This window comes from Dioszegia hungarica (assembly GCF_025882075.1).
Source record: "Dioszegia hungarica strain PDD-24b-2 chromosome Unknown MKK02contig_5, whole genome shotgun sequence".
NCBI classification, from domain to species: Eukaryota; Fungi; Basidiomycota; class Tremellomycetes; order Tremellales; family Bulleribasidiaceae; genus Dioszegia; species Dioszegia hungarica.
In genome coordinates this window covers 269,136-288,787 of record NW_026515767.1, presented here as the reverse complement: position 1 = coordinate 288,787, position 19,652 = coordinate 269,136, and the positions used below count along the sequence as shown (strand labels likewise).

At 56.9% G+C, this 19,652-nt stretch overlaps 8 protein-coding genes across 8 annotated transcripts; 3 read left to right on the top strand and 5 right to left on the bottom strand.

Annotated features, from left to right (window-relative positions):
- Positions 1–104: 104 nt before the first annotated feature.
- MKK02DRAFT_41843 (putative NADPH-adrenodoxin reductase) lies at positions 105–1,989 on the bottom strand (the record flags this gene model as incomplete). Its single annotated transcript, XM_053091727.1, has 3 exons — positions 105–434; positions 489–1,583; positions 1,699–1,989. The coding sequence occupies 3 exons, from the start codon at positions 1,987–1,989 to the stop codon at positions 105–107; spliced, it is 1,716 nt and encodes a 571-aa protein (XP_052948594.1).
- A 518-nt stretch (positions 1,990–2,507) lies between these two features.
- Positions 2,508–3,482, top strand: MKK02DRAFT_41842 (uncharacterized protein; the record flags this gene model as incomplete). Its single annotated transcript, XM_053091726.1, has 1 exon — positions 2,508–3,482. One exon carries the CDS (start codon positions 2,508–2,510, stop codon positions 3,480–3,482), a length of 975 nt encoding a protein of 324 aa, XP_052948593.1.
- A 583-nt stretch (positions 3,483–4,065) lies between these two features.
- On the bottom strand, positions 4,066–4,710 carry MKK02DRAFT_22127 (DNA-directed RNA polymerases I, II, and III polypeptide; the record flags this gene model as incomplete). The annotated part of the gene is made up of 5 exons (XM_053086523.1): positions 4,066–4,115; positions 4,170–4,282; positions 4,331–4,467; positions 4,517–4,592; positions 4,637–4,710. The coding sequence occupies 5 exons, from the start codon at positions 4,708–4,710 to the stop codon at positions 4,066–4,068; spliced, it is 450 nt and encodes a 149-aa protein (XP_052948592.1).
- Positions 4,711–5,083: 373 nt separating this feature from the next.
- Positions 5,084–7,311, top strand: MKK02DRAFT_22021 (uncharacterized protein; the record flags this gene model as incomplete). Its single annotated transcript, XM_053086501.1, has 7 exons — positions 5,084–5,234; positions 5,283–5,433; positions 5,633–5,826; positions 5,873–6,223; positions 6,290–6,377; positions 6,549–7,010; positions 7,071–7,311. 7 exons carry the CDS (start codon positions 5,084–5,086, stop codon positions 7,309–7,311), a joined length of 1,638 nt encoding a protein of 545 aa, XP_052948591.1.
- Positions 7,312–7,550: 239 nt separating this feature from the next.
- Positions 7,551–14,583, bottom strand: MKK02DRAFT_21961 (U3 small nucleolar RNA-associated protein 10; the record flags this gene model as incomplete). The annotated part of the gene is made up of 19 exons (XM_053086492.1): positions 7,551–8,096; positions 8,143–8,219; positions 8,274–8,406; positions 8,452–8,601; positions 8,655–8,973; positions 9,022–9,317; positions 9,363–9,651; positions 9,703–9,785; positions 9,840–10,020; positions 10,068–10,134; positions 10,185–10,485; positions 10,539–11,020; positions 11,075–11,551; positions 11,600–12,008; positions 12,075–12,448; positions 12,473–13,233; positions 13,277–13,572; positions 13,618–14,029; positions 14,213–14,583. 19 exons carry the CDS (start codon positions 14,581–14,583, stop codon positions 7,551–7,553), a joined length of 6,024 nt encoding a protein of 2,007 aa, XP_052948590.1.
- Positions 14,584–14,845: 262 nt separating this feature from the next.
- MKK02DRAFT_41838 (ER protein Pkr1-domain-containing protein) lies at positions 14,846–15,359 on the top strand (the record flags this gene model as incomplete). The annotated part of the gene is made up of 4 exons (XM_053091725.1): positions 14,846–14,935; positions 14,987–15,014; positions 15,075–15,198; positions 15,245–15,359. The coding sequence occupies 4 exons, from the start codon at positions 14,846–14,848 to the stop codon at positions 15,357–15,359; spliced, it is 357 nt and encodes a 118-aa protein (XP_052948589.1).
- Positions 15,360–15,440: 81 nt separating this feature from the next.
- Positions 15,441–16,824, bottom strand: MKK02DRAFT_41837 (putative SMC2orf; the record flags this gene model as incomplete). The annotated part of the gene is made up of 3 exons (XM_053091724.1): positions 15,441–15,589; positions 15,639–15,880; positions 15,932–16,824. 3 exons carry the CDS (start codon positions 16,822–16,824, stop codon positions 15,441–15,443), a joined length of 1,284 nt encoding a protein of 427 aa, XP_052948588.1.
- A 408-nt stretch (positions 16,825–17,232) lies between these two features.
- MKK02DRAFT_21790 (general substrate transporter) lies at positions 17,233–18,957 on the bottom strand (the record flags this gene model as incomplete). The annotated part of the gene is given in 5 exon segments (XM_053086465.1): positions 17,233–17,662; positions 17,734–17,905; positions 17,954–18,258; positions 18,340–18,503; positions 18,520–18,957. The coding sequence occupies 5 exon segments, from the start codon at positions 18,955–18,957 to the stop codon at positions 17,233–17,235; spliced, it is 1,509 nt and encodes a 502-aa protein (XP_052948587.1).
- Positions 18,958–19,652: the final 695 nt, after the last annotated feature.

The window sequence follows — 19,652 nt, the reverse complement described above, 5'->3', positions numbered from 1 at the left end:
CCGCTTAGATAACCTCGAGAAGGGCATGTAGAGCACACTGGGTCTCCTCAGAGAGCAGGCCCGTCTCACAAAAAGGTGAAGAGCAATATCCACGTATAGACTGCCTATCCTAGTACCGCCAGCATCTCCTCGACGCGCCGGAACTTCTCCCGCTCCTTTCCCCTCGCCATACCCCTTTCCCGCTCGGCCGCATCAATCCTTCCCCACTTCTCCAGATCCACCACTTTCCCTTCTCGCTGGCCCTGAGCGATCTCGGCCGGAAGCCCTGACTCCGGCTCACGAGGCAGGGGATTACCTGTAGATACGGACCCTGCAGGGGTTGAGTAGTGGTCTGCGAGAAGCTGATCGGCGACGGAGTAGGCGTCGTGCATGGTTGACGCGATGACGCCGATGGGACCTCGAGCTACCCAGCCTGCGGCATAGATCCCGGGTATCTACGATATCAGCTTGCCCAGCACTTGAAGAGATGATAGCAGGTGTCAACTCACAGCAACGCCATCCTCGGCCACTACCCTCCCTCCGACATTCTTCACCCTGCCCTTCGATCGGTCGAACGGCAATCCCCATCCGCCCTCCTCCACCGGCCCGAGCGGTTCTGACCGATACCCCACACTTTCAACCACAATATCCGCCTTGGTCGTGACCTTCTCCCCCGTCGGCCGAGCCACAATACCCCCGGATGATCCGGCCCGTAATCCCGTCCCTTCCCCGCTCGCGCCACCTGTAGCCGTCGCCGCTCCGGGTTGCGAGGGCGGCGGTGCCGGGTAGTCAGGCGCGGAGAGTAGGAGCTGATTGACCGTCCAATCCACCGCCCTCACTCTCTCGTCACCCCTAAACGCCGCCGGACTCCTCAAAAAGTCGAGCGAAAAGCTCTTCTCTCCCCCGACATGCTTATTGTCCTTCTCCATCAGACCCAATATCCTCGTACGCATCCTATCGCCCTTGACCAGCGCCTTGGCATCCTCCATCATGCCTCCCTCGAGCCCCTCGAACCCGACGCCCGGAATCGAGATAATCTCCCTAAACTCCTTCGTCGTAAACGCCACCTGGCCCGGTCCTCTCCGTCCTACTGCCCGGACATGCTTCACATCGCTCTGCGCCAGGACATGCAGGATATCATCCGGAATATCAGTGCCGGAGAGGTCTTCTGCCCGTTTGAGGAGAATGCGCGCGACGTCCATCGCGACGTTTCCTTGTCCGACGACAGAGACGTCCGTCATTCCGCGGAGATCGACGGGAAGGTCCGCGAAGGCTGGGTGGCCATTGTACCATCCCACGAGGGCTAGAGCCGGGTATACGCCAGCGAGAGGTGAGGGCGATGATGAGGAGCCGGGGACGGAAGTGAGCGGGTTGGAGAGGGACGCGCCATACGAGAGGAGAAGGGCGTTGTAGTGATGTACGAGGGATGTGAGGGGTATAGTGACGGCGTGGGGGTAAGTATATGATGATAGGGCTGTAGGTGGGGTGGGCGGATCGGTCGAGGGGGAGAAGGAATAGATCGAGGCTTGAGAGGTGATTAGGACGTTTCCGAAGTATTTGAATCGGGGGTCTTTCGCGAGCTCGTCGAACTTGTGTTGGCAATTCTACACTATCAGCTCTTCTATCGCGATCCTTCAAGCGCTGCCTGCTCGCTGCAGCCACCCTGGCAGCGCGGCAGAGCGAGAGACGACTCTTGAACCATAATTTCGATCAACTCACTTTCACTTCCGGATGATCTGGCGCGACGCCATACCGCACCAATCCATATGGCGTAGGGAGTCGTTCATACATGTGGACTTCCACATCTCTGCCGCTGGGCGAATCGGCCGGTAGAGAGCTGAGCACGCGAGAGGCGGTGTAGAAACCGGATGGACCTGCGCCTATGATGGCAAGTTTTAGGGGCGAGGTCGATGCGGAGCTGAACGTCGCTAAATTCCGGCGCGAAAGGGGGAGCGGTCGTGCGCATCTCGTACATAGCGTTGGTAGTTTGCTTAGTGTAGACAGCGACATTGCGACTTTGCGAATCAAGTGAGATTGAGTGATGCTCTCGGAGATTCCGCCCGGACTATGTGTGGCACTTGCGCGCGTGCGCAATGGCAACTCCTCATTCCTCAGGCCTCAAGCCGGAGCGAGCTTGACGAGCCGTCCCGCAATTCAGATCGCTCGAGGCCAGCTGCTCGCGCCTGCTTGCGGAGGCAGCTCAGCTGAGCAGCGCGTGATGCTGCAGCTAGATGAGCTTATACGGGAGGGCCTTTTACTGTTTGACATCTGTATCCTACAGTCGTCACGTGCTGCTCATGGTGCTTTCTAGCAGAGTCACCCTTTGTGTGGCGGCCTTGAGAAATCCTTTCGAGACGCCAAAGTGGATCGTACGTAGAGTATCCTCAGGGCTCAGGCGACAGACATAAAGCGGGAACCCTAGTACTCAGCATTCCAATTTTGCTTCATCCTTTTCGCCACTCGGATACTGCAGACCTCTCTGAACACCGCGGTACCACGCACAGCTGTCTCAATCCGATCCGAACACAATGTCCAGCAGCACAGCCCCCTCCGCGCACGACGCGAGCATGGAAGGCTCCGAGACTCTCATCGAGTTCGAAGAACCCCTCCAACATGAGGACTTTCCATACCCTGGGACCTACATACTCTGGTGTCCTCATGGAAGCGAGCTATCCTTCCTGGACTCCTTCGCTGATCCAAAGAAGCGGTTGTCTGTCCCATGTACCTACAAGAGTGCTTACAACGGTTCGGAGCTCGCTTTGATCCCCACACGACACTGCTTGGTACCGGAAACCGAGTTCAGGTGCCCAGCAAAGATCATGCATCTGGACGATTCAGGGAGAGGTCTCTATTGGGCAGGCTGGGCAGACTCCGGCATGTTCTTCAACGACCCGTTTCCCGAAGCTCCCGAGATCCTGAGTGCGTACAAGGGGGCCTCCAAGGTACAGAAAACTCTACTGAGTCTCGCATCCACACATGCAGGCGTCACGGGCCGATTCAGCATTCGTTTGATGCCCGGGATCGGTGACCCTACATCTTACGACGCTCATCTGACGAGAGCGACGGACATTGAGACACATGGAGCTGGCGGACTTACACACGGCACCTACCCCGCCGATTACATGGTCTCGGGGGAGGAGATCCCTCTTGAAGGGGTCCCGGTCAACGGCAATGTCAGTATCAAGGATGACAGGTGGCCAACACAGCTTCGCGCGACCAACGAGTTCAAGGAGGATCTCAACATACCGACGGTACTGTCGGACGATGGCGTATCAGCACTCTCCATCCCTCTCCAGATCAACAGCAGATGCCACACTTGCAATGGTGCTTGGCGGACAGGATCTGCGGCTGTGGCGGACTCGCAGGCGACATCGGAAGGAAATTACCGCAGGAAGATGACTCATCCAGCCGGGCGGTGCTTTGAGACACGCGTGGGCTTCCTCGTTCCCCCTCATGTCCGAGCTTTGGTTCAGAGATACTCCTCTGCCACTCTCCACGAATAGCATCTCTGTCAAATCATCAGCCCTGTCGTGTATGTATTCTTTTGATCTAGGCGCCAGCACTCGTCTGCAACAGGAGTATCCAACCAGGGCATGCTGGCGTATGGACTTGGCGATCAGCGGCGGTGCGCTGACGCCAGTCCCTAAGAGGGATACAATCCATCCAAGCCCCGAGCTTTGCTAGCACGTACAGCGTTCACTGTACCTCTCATATTGATCAAGGACTGATCTACATGGACTGACATGCACATGAGATAAAGCTAGCTTCTCAGAGTCCGCTTCTCAGAGTCCGCTTCTCAGAGTCCGACGGCCCCGCAGTGCATCGAGTATGGATTAGTATTGCTACACACGTGCAATGTAGCGCCGACCGATGCGAGTGTTGGCCTGGATGATGCGTCAGCTTCGGTAGGCCAAGGGACTGCCCCTTTCCCTTACGCCATCTCACTCTTCTGTCAGTGGCATCCAGCTCGGCAATCGACAGAGGCGCATTAGAAGCGCGGTGAGATGGTTCAGAGGAGTTGCAGGTTGACCGCAGAGGGTCTGTCAGAGGTGTCAAAGTATCTGTTACATGAACGCCGGCACGCGTCTACTCTTGCAATATAAGCTCCTCCACTTTCCAGTCCTCGAACGAGTTGTCTGAATCATCAGCTGCTACTCTGCATGACCTTTAATCGGTCGCCAGCAACATACCAGGCAGATATCGCCTTATCACGAGCGGGATCTTCTTCGCCGCCAACTCCTTCAGCGCAATCTCGAGCGGATCCGTCTCCCCCTCTACCGGTACCAGGACTGGTGCGTTCATACTGAGTCATCAGCATCGCCCAAAGCGATCTCGACTGCATTAGGCTCACCTGATCTGCAACGCCCTAGTCCCCAACACCCTCGCTCTCTCATATTTCGTCATATATGGGGTGGTGACTCGCACCTCATTCGCAACTGCCGCCTTGCCTATCCGCTGCTTCTCGCCTTCAGCAGGCGCATTTGATTCCTGATGAGTGTCAGCATTACCGGTCCTGTAGGAGAAGAGAATAACGCACGACAATCATAGTCTCATCAATCTCGCCATCAGGACCATCCCCGTTCTCCCCGTTTGCTGCTTCATCTGGCTCATAGCTGGGGATCAGCGCCTTTCTTACGAGGAGAGGAGAAGATCTCACTTGACCTCATCGGGATCATACTCCCCGTAGTCCCCATCGTCCCCGCCCATATCCATGCGTTCGTCGTCGGACATGCTGAAAATACGTTCGTAGGAATGTGATAGTTCGCTTTAGGTATTGCTGCTCTTCGTTCGCGGACGGTTTCTGCAGGTATGCGGTCCCTCTTTGGGGAGTCTTCAGCCCTCGGGGTAGATGATAGATATAGTAGTCGGGGTCGAAGGAATAGATGCAATAGAGGGAAAGGCGCGCGGTCATGATGTTGCTTGTATTTTTGCGCGGTTACAGGTCGGCACGTGATCAAATCTCCCTATGATACATACACCGCGATATCAACAACAGCTCTATCAGTTATACATTCATCTCTCATACATCGGCAGTAGCTCTTATGACTGAGAGCTGCCCGTTGATGGCCATCGACCGAACTGCGCACCTGGCGTAGGCGCAGACATGCAACTCGGGCGATATCAGGTCTCTACGCTCCGGCCGCCACCCATCCTTGCAGTGGACTTCTCGCTGGATGGGAGGCTGTTTGCTGTCGCCCTCAAGACGGGATACGAGGTGTGGAGAACATATCCGCTGGCGTTAATTAGAAGGCGAAGTGAGCCTTGTGCTAGTAGATAAGCGAGAATGGGGGCTGACGAGACAGCTCTCCCAGGTAGCCTAGGCCGAGCCTTGCCACTGCCCAATTCACCCTTGTTGGCTTTGCAAGGAGGAGGCAAGTCGCCCTTGTTTGCGCCAAACAAAGTCATACTGTATCACGACGGCCTCGGCGTAGCCGTTGCGGAGCTCGAATTTGGGTAAGTTGCCTCTATTGTCCTCGTTCCAATGCTCCCTGGGTAACACAAATCATGACGAGCTACATAGCCAGCGGAATAAGGTGGAAGTGTCTAGGAGGTTGAGCCGGGAAGGGACCTCATCAGGCCCTGTCTGAAACTATTGCTGGAACGATACGAGGCTTCACGCCTTTGCCTCTGAGGAATCGAGCTGATATCGCAGAGAGAAGGTCCGAGGGCTTACCTGCCGAGCATCTACCCTCTGTATAGCTCTGTCTCGTCGCGTCATTGCCTTCCAGTATGGCGTCTCCGCTCCGCCAGATCCTAGCGGGAAAGGCAAAGGAAAGGCTAAGGAAAGCGACGGGGGCTTCTTTGTCACAAAGATTGGCGAGTGGGAGACCGTGACCAACGAGCGAGGTAAGCCTCGACCCCTGACTATGCGTACCAGGAGCTGACTCCGCAGGCCTCATGGCAGTCGCATCTACGCTCGACTCCACCCTCCTCGCCATCCCGGGCCGTCAGACAGGACACGTCCAGCTCATCCACCTCCCCGCGTGCCGACCGCCCAACTCGACCGCTCCTAGCCGCACTACCCGTTCTGCCTCGCAAGCCTTCCGATCCCCCATCATCCTCGCACACGAACACGAGCTCTCTTCTCTCGCTTGCACTGCGACTGGCAGCCATATCATCACGACCTCGGAGCGCGGCACGCTGCTTCGCGTCTGGAGCACATCGCAGGGGCGACTGGAGAGGGAATTACGAAGGGGAGTGGATAGGGCAGAGATGTGGGGCGCGCAATTTGAGGATGCGGTCAGTGGGAAGATGGGACAGAAGGGAGCGATGACTGAAGAGCGAAGGAGAGACGAACTGAGGAGTAAAGGCGGGAGAGTGGTGGGATGGAGCGACAAGGGGACTGTACATGTCTGGGGAAATGCGGACGATGAGTCTCGGCAAGATGGAACAAAGTCGTGAGTCAAGTCTGCCATCGATAGGTTGCGTAGTTCGCCAGCGGGCTGCGGGTCTGCCACCTGGGAGTATAAACAATACCGCGGGAAAGACCGTGATGGGTTCTCCGCCTGTATTGCACTGGACCGCCGTACTAGCGCGGATTGGAGCTTGCACACGTCCTGAACAGGCAGCCCTCTGACGGACAGATCAACACCGGTACCCTCTCTTACAAACATCTTATCCCGCAACCTCCCACTACCGAAATACTTCTCCTCGTCCCCCTCTACTGCGCTTTACCGCCTCCCCCGCAAAAACCCCCACGCCTTCGCATCGACCGTCAGCGCAGCGGCCGAGGCGGCTTACCTGCCGAGCATGAAGATGCGGGAAGCGGGCGAGGAGGAAGGAGAATGGAATGAGCGCTTTGTGGTCTGCTGGGTGGGGGTGGAGGTGGATGTCGCGGAGATTAAGCGGGAGGAGAAGGCACGTCCGGCGGGAACGAGTCGGACTGCCTCGATGGATATGGGTATAGGAATGGGAACGAGGGAAGAACGCCGGTCTTTCGGATCAGACGCCACCACCTCCCGAACGGCTACGCCTACTCTCGGACTCGGACGAGACCCGCCGAGCGGAATTCCTACACTGCTTCGTAAGCAGTCCACGGCCAGTACGAGGGCGGAGCAGCGACCTCTGCCGTCCATGACCAGGCGCGATAGTCTGCTATCGCGAGATCCGAAAGTCCGGGCGAGCGGTCCCATCCCCAAAGGAGCAGGGGAACCAAGGCGGACCAAGATGGAGCGTCAGCTCATCGCCATCACGTTCGGAGGGGACTGGTACCGTCTCCGGATACCTGACGATACGGTCGAGGACGCGGAGGGAGAAATTCAGAAGAAGACGGGGAGGAAGTGCGAGCTGGTCGAGTACAGGCGGCTGAATGTGGGCGGCGGAGGGTGGTAGAACAGTAACTGGGGGTGCGATGGAGTTGATTGTATCAGTGTTCCCGACCTCTCCTGGCATATATCATGTTGTATCATACGGTGTATATCTATACCTGCGCATTGCTTCGTGTATCCTGTACACCCTTCTCGAGCTCTCGTAGCACTTCCGACGCCGTATTGACCTCTGCAGTCACTCCCTTCGCATATCTGTGCAACGATACATCTCCCGATCTAAAGATACTCCCGTCTACTCTTATTCTACTCCAGGTACTCCTTCAAGCTTCCAGTGACCCGCTCGATCCTCCCAAGGACACCCCTCGCCATCCCCTCCACATCCGCATTCTCATCCTCAATCAACTCGGCCAGATACTCTGACACCGTCTCTGGCACAAGCCCCACCATCTCATCCACCTGCCTCTCCCACATCGCGTCCATACATCTCAACGCGGCCATACGGACCCGGACATTCTCCTCCCTTGTGATTTTACACACGCCGGTATTGAGCGCCTTCAGGATCGGTTCCGAGGTGGTTGATCCGGCAAGAGCGGCGAGGGAGACGGACAGCGCCGCGTCGGGAAGGAGGGTTGCGTCGGGCAAGACGGCGATCTGGGCGGTGAGGAGGGGTATGAGCCGGAAATAGAGGGCTTCGGTCCAGTATGCGCCTTCGTCGACTTCGAACGACTTGCCGAGGACGCGTACGAGGAGTGTCCACAGGGAAGGATCGGTGATCGTACCCCGGGCGTACGCGGCAAGAAGCTCTTCCAGGTGCGGAAGAAGGATGCCGATGTAGGGAGAGAGGAGGTGCTGACAGTCAGCTTCAGTACGACTATCGTCTGATTGGACAGCTTACCCTGAACTTGTTCAAGAGTCCCATCATGACGTGGAGCAATACCGTTTTACGCTCGACCAGTCGTTGATCGTTGATGGCTGCATATATTAGCTATGTCCATGGGAAGCAAGCTTATGAAGTTAGCAATTCACCCTTGCCGTCAGACAGGTCGATGACAGCCCAGTCGTACAGTCTTGTGAAGAGCGGCTTGAAAGTCGCTTCGTTGAGCTTGGTGACAAGCTCCAAGAACGAGCCGATTGCAGACTCTTCCACCCGGTCGACCACCTAAGCTGTCAGCATCTCGCCTATACTGCAAACCAAATACCTCACCTCCAGGTCCATGGATTTCGAGTGCAGCTTGTGACGCAGATCAAACACGTCCAGGAAGAACGCAAAGATGGTCTTGATGAGCGTAGGCAGGACCGCCCGATCGGCATTCTTGAGCGTGAGCCGGAGAAGGTGGAAGAAGCCTTCCAAGACCTATAGAATCAGCTTTATCCTTATTGCATCATGCTCGTTACCCTTAAACTCACATTCTCATCGGCAGACTGCACCGTCTTCCACAAGTCCATGACGACGGGGAAGAGCACCTTGGTGGGGATCTTCCTCGCGCAAACACTGACGAGCGACGAGCTGGACGCTTCGTTCTTCTCCCGGCTATCGATAGCCGCGCGGAGAACGATGCCGAGCTGCTTGGCGCCGATAAAGGTGGGCACGGTCTCGATGATGGTGGAGAGGACGGCGAAGGCGGAATGGGCAGTGTCGGGGGAGACATTTGGTCGGGCAATGAGTGCGAGTGCGGCGGTAAGAGTCGGCTGGATGGAGGGGATGATCCGTGGACCGAGGTGTCGACTGGTGATCAGCCACACGTTCCTCCTGCTTGAGGTGTGAGAGACTCACGTCGACAGCTCCAACAACTTCAGTACCTCGTTCAAGACCCCCGAATCCTGCCCCTTGAGCGCATCGATCAATTTCGGCAGCACCGCCGCCAGCGACGTATCTTCGGCCGGGACCGCCGACACGACGACAGCCCTCAGGCCCACCAAACCAGCCACGACCTTCTCCTTGACACTGGCAGAAAGCAGCTCGGCCGACCGGCGCAGAATGGCAGCGATCGAAGAGGTAGATTTGAGCCGGACATCCCGCTTGATAAGTGGGAGGCGCTCCGAGAAGAGGTCAAGAGCATGCTGGATGTCCTGAGGGGTCAGCTCTGCCGATCCAGCATAGACGTAATCACTGACCTGTGTATTATCCGAGCCAGCGAGGTCGCGGACGACGCCCAAAAAGTTCTCCGCGGAGAGAAGCTTCATGTTCTCGCCGAGACACCTCGAACTGGTGGTGGGGACATCGGTAGTCTTCAGGGAGGAAGTCTGGACGAGACCAAATAGCCTGACCAGCTCGCGCACGATCTCCTGGACGAGCGGCTGGTCTGTTGGCTTGCCGACGAGCTGGGCGGAGATGGCGGTACAGAAGTTGAGGAGGGAGGTAAGGCGTCGGATAGGGCGTTCGGAATCGTCGTTGTCACCCGAGCTGGAATATCAGCTCGAAACGGTCTTCCATATCGTCCGGGGGAAGGCTTACAATTGGCTGAGGAAGGCGGTACCTTCCACGCTGGACATATCGGCCAATACTCGCCCAACTTCTTTGACGACGTCAAGCACGACCTGCAGAATCAGCTATCTGCGGGCTCTGCTGTCATCTGGGGATCAAGGGCTCACATTCAATTTTGTGATGACTGTCGAAGAAGACGCGACGCCGAGAGCAAGTTCGATCGCTTGCGAAGTGGCAGTAGAGCTGCCGCTCTTCCCCGCCTTGCTCGTGGTGCGATCAATGAGCAGCATAGAGATGGGCGCAAGGTAGTCGCTGCGACCTAAAGCGTCGACAAGGTGGGCGAAGAACCTATGTCATCAGCTCGGTCCCGACGCAGCCAAGGGAGAGGGACACACGGTAACGTCCGGTGCTTTGGCAGTCTGCCAGCCATATCCGTAAAGATTCGTACAAAGTTTGCGCTCGCTGCGAGTCAACTCTATCCCATTCATACGCCTCAACATGCCAGAACTCACCGTTCCACAAATCCAGTCCCGGCGCCGCAGTCTCCCTCAACTTGCCCACAAGAACAGGAACAATCCCCTTGACAGTCCTCTCGACCACGCCAAAGCTGTACGCATCGTCCCTCTGGAAGTCCGCCGCGCCCATGAACGTGAAAATGGGCATGACATTGTGCAAGACCGCATCGGGGATAAGGCGGGCCAGTTCCGCAGCGACAAGAAGGGCGCGTTGAGATGTTCGGGGATTGGAGGTGGATCGTATTGTTTTGATTACTGCCTCGATACCGATATGGGATTTGTTCACTTCTGCGGGGTCCTGTAATGTCAGTGGTTTCGCTCCTTACTGGTGTTATAGACTCGGTAACTGACCCTGATCTTCTCCAGAACAGCGAGGATTGCGCCGAGAAGCTCCTGCTCCAAGTAATCCACACCCTCCTTGACTGTCTGCCGCTTTGTCAACAACGCCGATAGAGCGCCCATGAGCCCCGCGGCCAGTGCCGCACTACCAGGCATGGCCGCCCAGTCCCGACTCTCCAGCAAGACAGTCAGATCCGCGATACCCATTTCGACCTTATCGCCCTCCGTGACCCCTTCGTCCTGCCGCTGTCGCTTCTTCCCGACTGTACTTTCGAGCGGGGCCGACAATCCGGTGAGAGCCACGGTAAGACCAGCCGAGTCCAGAGGGAGAAGCCGGAGTGCCGCGCGAGTGGTGAAGCGCTCCTCGGAGGATAGGGCGTGCAGAGAGCGCACGAGGGAGATGAAGTAGTTGATGCGCTGAGCTTGAGGTAGGGCCTCGAAGACGCCGGATGTCATCCGCGCGAGGACCAGCGAGCGGAGCTGGGGGCTGAACCCTGATAACACTGGAATATCAGCTTAGTACGGTCAAGAGGGGCGTTCTAGCTTACGAGTTTCCGCTTCGGCGGTAAGCAGCCCCTCGACAAACTTCCACGACTCGCTATCGGGCCCAGTGAGCAACATCACGCTCTGCTTATCCAGCGTTCCCACGAGAAGCTCGAGGTACGCCCCCTGCTCGCTCTCAGCCTGCTTAGCAAGCCAGAGGCTCTCCTCTGAATTCCCATCCACCAGCGGCAACAATAATGGCAGGACGCCGCGGAGCACAGCCTGGTCGTGCAGACCCGTAAACGAGCGCAGGAGGACCAGACGTGGACCGAGGGATCGCCAAGCGCCGACATGCGAAAAGAGGGAAGCGAGGATCGCGCGATTCACGCCCTTATCCTTCTTGCTATGTGCGCCGTGTGGACCGAGCACGGTGGCGTGGATGGTGGAGATATGGGCGGGGTCGAGGATGATATTGGACGCTGCTGACTTGAGGGCCTGGAGGTACTTTTCGAGGTACGCGGGCTTGAGGAGCTGGACCATTTCTGGCATCTCAGCACTTGATCTCTCTCGCATCTCAGGAAAGGACTCACTGCTCTGAGAACCGTAGAATGTGTCCACTGCGTATACCTCCCCTTCTTTCTTGCCCACATTCGCAGCAAACGCCTTGAGCACCGCCACTCCCGCCGTCCGAACCTCCCTCGACGCGTCCTGAAGCGCTATCACCAGAGCGGGGAACATCATCTGGAAGTCTGCGCCACTCCCTTGCACGCTGTACGCATTGAGGAATGCCAAGGCGTGACGAAGGGCGGCGGTGCGCAGTGCGGGAGTGGTTCCCGCAGAGGAAGACCAGACGGAGGCGAAGAAGATCAAGGCGTCTTCGGCGAGTTGAGTGAGAAGAAGGCGGAGAAGCTGTCCGGCGAAGGAGGGATGGAGGAGGCCCGAGTTGGAGAGGGCGTAAAGACGGGTAGAGAGCTGGCGGTAGTGGTCTTTCGCGTCAGACTCGGCCTGCAAAGTCAGTCCATTCTGCCTTACTCTGCAGCGGGAGCCGAACCCGACGGAACTCACGAGGGCGTCATCTGCGAGCCAGTCCATAGATCCCTTGGGCCGCTGCACCTGCGCAAGCGCACCAAGAAGACACATCAACCCCCTCGCCTCGGACTGCGAGCTCACGTTCTGGCCATGGAGCGCTTCAAGCAGGGTAGAAGATAAGGGCGACTCAATCTGGGCGACATCCTTTGCTTTGATTTTTGAGAGCAGAGGGGTAAGACGCTGGAGAACGTCATGAGCAAGTACGACGCGACGGTCATTTTTGTCCGTGTGCAGTAGCTGGGAGAGGAGGAGCTGCGACATGATGGCTTCAGACCGGACTGGAGATGCCAGCCGGCCGAGCAAGAACTTAGTCCAGTGCTTGTATTTCTTTGAGGAGGTGATAGCAGCTGCTCATGTCAGCCAAAACGCATAACGTAAACGCGTTGTTGTCACGTCCGACTTACCGCTAAGGCTTTGAATGTTCTGCTCGGGACCCTTGGCGGTGAAGGTCGCGGACGACACGAGCTCCAACTTGGCCAAGCCTCCCGTGAACACTGTGGCCGAGCCGGCCATGACCCTCGTTTGCAGGATTGGGAAGACGAGTGACTCGAAGATTTGGTCCGCGAGCTCCGGGTGGGCTGGGAGGAGGTGCTCGTCCACGAATCCGAGGTGCGCGTGCACAATCTTGGCGTTCGCCGAGCTGTCCACAAACATGGGGCGGACGGCAGCGATGTATTCGGAATGGAGGGCTTGTACCACCACATCCGGCTGCTCGTACAGCGCCTGGATGACGAGCAACTCGCTATCCGCCAGTCTCGCCAACAGTGCCTCCCTCGCCGACGCCTTATCTCCCTCATCCTCGGAAGCCAGCGTGCCCAGCATCTGCTTTACACCCTTGATCCGATCTGCCACGTCCGCGGCGTAGACATCGGCAAATCCGCTAGCCGTGTCCAGGTTGTCACGCAGCAGTTGCGGTACCGAGTCTTGCGCGTTGGCCGTGATTATCGCCTTATCGACGATAGAGGGGTGGCGTTGCCGGAGGGTGGTAAGGAAGGTCTGGGCAGATTTGCGGATGGGCGCAGAAGAGGTGGGAGACTGGTGGGCGACCAGGGCGTCCGCTAATAGTGTGACGAGCGGGGAGGAGAGGGCGGGAGAGTCGATAAGTACTCGAAGGTGTTTAACATTGAGGTCCGGCCTGGCGATCAGCTAAGGAATATGCGGTAGAGAAGAGCACGTACCGCTTGATCATCTCACTCAAAATAACGGAGAGAGCCGAGCCGAACCCGTACTTGGTCATCGCAGCCTCGAGCGTCTCGCCAAGTAGCTTGACTTTGCTGAGCCACTCTGCGCCGTTCTCGCCCAGACCAACGGTCCAGTTCTTGCGGTCCTCCAGGAGTACCAGGAGCGTTAAGGTACGTTGAGCGGGGTTGGCACCTGTATTGGGTGTAAGGAGGGCCGAGACGAGTGCGAGGAATGGGCCGTCGGCGAGTCGGATAGAGCGCGTGAGGAGGACGAGCGGAGGGTAGACAGCGGCCTAAAGTTTCAGTTAAGTCCTTAACAAGCCGGGTCTTGCACCTACATTGACATCTTGTCCCGCTTCAGGCGTGGAAAGGACAATCGCAAACGTTTCCACTAGAGCCTTGACCATTCCCTCTGCCCCCTTCCCTCCGGAAGGCTTCTCCAGCAGCTCCACAATCACGCCTGACCAGAAGTTGAGCATCGCACGATGGACGGCGCCCTCGCCCAAGACACGGGGAACCATCCCGACGACGTCGGTCAAGAGGCGGAGCGAGGATTCCTTGGCCGGCGAAATGGCGGTGGATATGTATGACCGCGGGAGTGGCTGAGCATCCTTGATGAGAGGGGCGAAGGGTGCGAAGTATGGAGATGTAGGGGGGATGGTGAGAATGGAAAGCATACGTGGAAAATTGGGGGATGCGTGGTAAGGAAGAAAGACCTGCAGGACTACTTCGGCGTTCATTTCATGGATCCTGATGGTCAGCACCGTTTAGACGATTGTCTACCTCCAGTGGATTCTGGAGGGGAAAGAAATAGGAGGTAGGGCCGTAAATATTCCGCCATTCTCACGCCACCTTTTGTTCTCCGCTCATATAGTCACGATATGCGGACTTGTACAACTCCCTTCTATCGTTTTGGAATATGCGACAACTCACCTGAATCGCCGGACAAGCCACTCCAGACACTTTCCGCAAGCCATCACCCCAACCCAAGCTCCCAATCTCATCAAGCACCGCCCAATCACTTCGTCCAGAACCGCATTATCCTCCGCATTCAGCATCATCCGATCGGTCCGCTTCGACACATCCGAAAAGAGCTCTTCCTCAAACTCTGCCATTTCGGGGTCGAGGCTGAGCATCTCAGAGAAGCCCTCTTGAGCTATCTCAAAGACGGCATCAAAGTCTTGTTGGGCGGCTTCGAGGGGAGTGAAGAGGTAAGATTTGGAAGAGGGGGCACCGGTCCGTGAGGTGAGTCGGGAAGCGTCGAGGGAGGCTATGCCTTGTAGCTGTTGTGCTAGGGAGGACATGGCGATGTGTCGGTAGAAATAGAGGCCGCCAGGCCGGGTATAAGATACAGGTAGATCGAGAAAGATGAAGAGCGAGGAAAGCTTTGCTGGGCTCATGGCTCTAAACATTTTTGCTCAGGGCTGGAGATGAGCCAATCTCCGCAACTCCACATTCCTCAAAAAGCTTAAATCAAGGCAAGGATCTCTCGAGTTCTCTGTTAGCCGGCCTCTACTTTCAGACTGCAAAGCTAAACAGCAGGAAGGCGCAACCCCCCAAACGACTATGAGCGCATCAAATGAGCAGACGCCTCTCGTGGCGCCGACCACAGAGGAAGCAGGCTTCGTCGGTTCGATCGTCAAGTCTGTCTTCGAGGTTAGCTCTCCTCTCTTGAACGCGCGGCCCAGGATGTAGCTAATCTGGCAGCCCGGAGCAAACTATGCAGTAGTCATGGGTGGGTCGCTCTCCCTGCTCTTAGTGGTGGTCTGAAACCCGTATCATAGCTCATGTACAGCTATGAACGTGTCCTTCTTCTTCCTCATCCTCGTCCTCTTCGCCCTCGCCTTCCTGACCTCGTGGAATAAGCACGTCCTCTTCCTCCTTGGCGTCACCACGCTCTTATGGGCCGCTATGCTTTGGTCAGTCCATCACCTGGCCTACTCATAGTCAGACCTAATGGGACAGGTTCGTAGTGGAAATATCCAAAGTCCAAACTCGGCCAGACAACCTTCCTCCTGCAGACCCCTCAGATCCTACATTCGCGATACCGGCTGAGCCCGAGCCGAAGAAAGATAGGTGATATGCCTGCTCCGAGCCGCCGGGTATATGCATTTACCGCAGCCCTTTCTCCTTTCCTTCTTTGCTTCGCCTTCGCGCTTGGCTACACCGGTGTGACTACACTCTCCCAAGATCCCCAACCACCCGCGCTCCCATCTGGCTTTACAACCCTCAGTTCCACATTCTCGCACGCTGGTCCGCCAAAGAAGCCCGTATTCCTCCACTGCCGCAGTTGTTCGGCTGCAAATGGGCCTGCACATCAGCGCTTGTCCTCCCTCGTACAATATCGGCCTGGACTCACCAAACACCTCCCTCTCGACAGGTCGTTGCGCCTCCGGCAACGCGCGCACATATGCCATACTGAATCGATACTGGAACGCCCTCGTATCTCTTGCTGGTGGCGGAGCTGACTGTTGGGCGGAAGCAGGATCGGCAGGGAGCATCCGCTGCATTGCTTCTTTCGACAGCGAGTAGACGTCCAGGTGGCCTATCGTCGTAAGGGCAGAGACGATCTCCGAGAACCGGGCGAAAGGTGTCGCTTGACTGGTAATCAGCTGTACTTCCCAGGAATAGATGCCTCGGGCATGAACGAACTCTTTAACTCCAGCAGCAGCAGCAGCCTTCCTCTCCTTTTGCTTCTCTGCCCAGCTCTTCTTTTTCCCTCCCTCCCCTACTTCCTCCTTTCTCCTCTTCTCCTCCGCCTCCCTCCCCAGCCTCTCCATACACTCCAACACCGTCTCCCCCCTTTCCATCCACCCCACTGCCTCCCTCATCAGCGCCCTCTCCTCCTCCTTCCGCCCTTCCCCATCCTCCTTGGCTTGTCTCTCTTCCTCCACCCTCTCCCGCTCCTTGTGTGCTCTCCTCGCCTTCTTGATCTCCTCATCATCCACCGCATCCAACCAAACATCATGCTTCTCCCCCTCATCTTTATCGTTGACGAGGTAAGACTCTCCATCCGCCGTAAACTTCCCTTCTTCCATCTCCGCCTTCATGTTGAAACCGGTAAGTTCGAACCCCATATCTCCGTCCAATCCCGCTTTTCTCCTTTGCGTATGTATCTCCTCCTCATCCTCGTCATCATCCCCCATCCCGTCCTCCCCAGTGACCTCGAATTCCTGCCCCTCAATTTCGTTGAGCTCCATAAACTCCTTCTCCTTCCCCTTCCCCTTCTTGTCCACTTCTTTGGGAGCATCCACATCCTCCCCAAACATATCCATGTCCTCATCCTCCGCCACCTCCGGCTTATTCCTGCTGGGTACGACCCCTTCTCCGTCCTCGTTGGAAGAGTCCGAGCCGTACCCGTCTTTATCTTTTAGTTGACGGCGCGAGCGTTGCTTTGCCCGCTGACCGCCTTCGGGAAGGTCGGCTTCGAGGAGCGAGGCAGACTCGTCTGCCGATAAGGAGGGAGAGGATATGGCGGGAGCGGCCGCGAAGCGGGTTCGTTTGGGTTGGGAGGGACCGGCGGATGGGGGGCGTTTGGGAGCCATTCTGGAGAAGGGTAGTGGGATCTTCTGGTGGCTAGAAGGATGCTGGTAGATTGGCGATTCGGCGATGAGAGAGAGTTGTTGGGCGGAGCAGATATCCGCAGGTGGATGGATACCTTGAAGTGCATGTGAACCTTGATGTGAACGGCAAAGGTCAGGCGGTCAGGCTTTGCGCGGTGGAGGGATATGGGAGGGCTCGATTACATTTGGGCTGAACGCTGAACTCTGAAACACGGTGATGTTTCGAGCCGAAGGCATCTGTTCCTCTGATGCCACTTCGCCTTCAGAGCCCTGATAACGTGGTCCGCAAGTCCAGCGCATATCCCACAAGCCCAAAGACTACAATACATAACGCGGAGCCCAAAGTCTCTCCATGGATACCTTCGAACAACAACCCCGGTTTGCACCCGCCTACTCCTTCCTCATGGCCGGCACGACGTCCACGTCCGCCCCGTCCTTCTTCCCATCCTCCATATCCATCTTGTGCTCTCCGACTGGCTCAATCTCATCCTCAAACACATACCTCTTGAAAGCGCGCGTCGGCGTGCGCTCAATGAAGAGGTGGTCGAGTTGCTCGAGCGAGAAGCCCTTCATCTCGGGAACGAAGAACCATGTCCAGATGACGGTAATGATGGAGAAACTTCCCCAGATGAAGCCGATCTTGGAGCCGAGGTTGCCGTAGCCCGGGTCCTGGAGGTATGGGGAGACGGACGAGATTAGGAGGGAGACGCCGAAGCCCATGAATGTCGCGACGGCGAGGACTTTTTCTCTGTTGACGGTAGGGCAGGATTCGGTTGTGATTGTCCATATGATGGGGGATTGGAGGCCGAATGAGGCGTACCTATAATATCAGCGACGTCTTTTATGATAGGATCAGGGGGAAGAAGGTATGTGAGGAGCTTGCAGACGTACCAGAGGAAGATGAGGGCGATAGAGGCATTCGAGACGGCCGAGGTAGGGGTGGCGTAGGCAGTGGTGAGGATAGCGACAATGAGGAGACACGCGCCGCAGAAGCCAGCAGTACAGATCATAAGAGACCGACGGCCAGAGATATCGGCGAGGAAGCCACCAGCAATGATAGCGACTGATGGTCAGGATAGCCCCTATCTCTCAAACTTGCACCTGAACTCACCATAGTAGAGACAGTACAGGCCCATGATGACCGGGAAGACATCCTTGACGCCAGTCCCGACCAAGAAGGAAACGATATACGAGTTCATATAGCTCGACCCCTGCGCCTGCTGCAGACTCTGGATACCGACGGCGATGAGAAGACGACGGAGGTCTGCCCCGCGCGTGAGGTCGGCCCAGGACGACGCCTTGGCGACTATCTGCTCTTGCTCGTATGCGGCGCGAATCTTCTCGCAGTATTCGGTAGCGTTGGCGGCTTCGGATCCGAGCAGCTTGGTAGCGGATACTTCGGCTTCTGCTTGGCGGCTGTAGGATTAGCCGATGTTGAAGGTCATGCTGATGGCAGCGGGGAAAAGCAAAAGGTGGGTTGGGAGAGAGGTGACCTACCCGTTGAGGACGAGCCATCGTGGACTTTCCGGAAGGAAGGGCGTAGCGAGCAGCATCAGACCCGGAGCGACCAGCTGAATACCCATAGGGATGAGATAGCTCGATTGGGTATTCATCGTCGACGTGGCGAAAACGACCCCGGACGCAATGAGGACACCGATGATCTAGCGGTATCAGCACCAATCCACAATTGGAGAATGCACAACTTGCCTGTATGTTCTGGTACAAGCTGATCCCGAGTCCTCTCGCCGACGCAGGCGATGTCTCCGAGAGATACACAGGAACAATGTTGACGCAGAGACCCATGGCGATAGAGGCGATCGTCTTGCCGACTACGAATTGGTTGAATCGGGCGGACGCGCCGACGGCGGAGGTGATTTCGATGACGACGCCGATGATGGAGATGAAGGCGGTGATCATGAGGGCGAGGCGACGGCCGAGGAGGTTATTGAGGTATGCAGCGATTGCGCAGCCGACCACTAAGAGAGTCAGCTGACGAGCTCTGCGTTGAAAGGAAGGACTCACTGATACCAGCCGACTGGACAGCACTGCCGGCGGACAGCTGCGACGTGGATAGATTGCAAGTCTCCACGCCTGCGACCATCGAACAAGACCCATAGTCCTTCAGGAAGCGAGGTGAACCGAGGATAGTGCCCCACCATCCGTTATCGAAGCCCTGTCATGTCAGCTTTGACACGAGATCAGATAATGAAGACTCACGAAGAGGAGAGCACCAAACGAGGCGAGGGTCATACAACCCAGCGCCATAGGCGTGAGACTAGAAAACGCGTTCTTCATCTTGCAGGAAGAGAGTCAGTCGTGTGAGAGAGACGTGAAGGGTGTGTGAGCTAGCGGTTGATCTCATATACTCTGCAACTGACTGGGTAGATATGGGCAAGGGATCTGCGGGATAGGCGAGAGGTTCCGATCGGCCCATGTCCTCCGCGACCAGCCGTGACTCCTCCGCGGCTCCTCCCTTGCCCGAACTGCTGACCTATTCCCGGATGCTCAGGTCCACTCATGTCGGGAAGCGGTACCGACGATTCAAAGAGCATATCCCAATCATCGCGAAGTAGGTCGATAAGATGCGGTCCTTAGTGGGCTTTTTCAGAACTCCGGGTGGACACGAATGGAGATTATCCGAAGTATCTCCGTCAAGTCTTCGGCTTTGCTCTTGCTTCGGATCGGACTTGGACCTCCCATTGCCTCTTTCAGGAGGGTATCAGCCGCTATTAGGCGTCGTACAGTCGGCAGCGCGTACCGACAGGGCGCTAACTGGGGCGCCAGGCGGTACAGCGGCCCGAGAATATGGC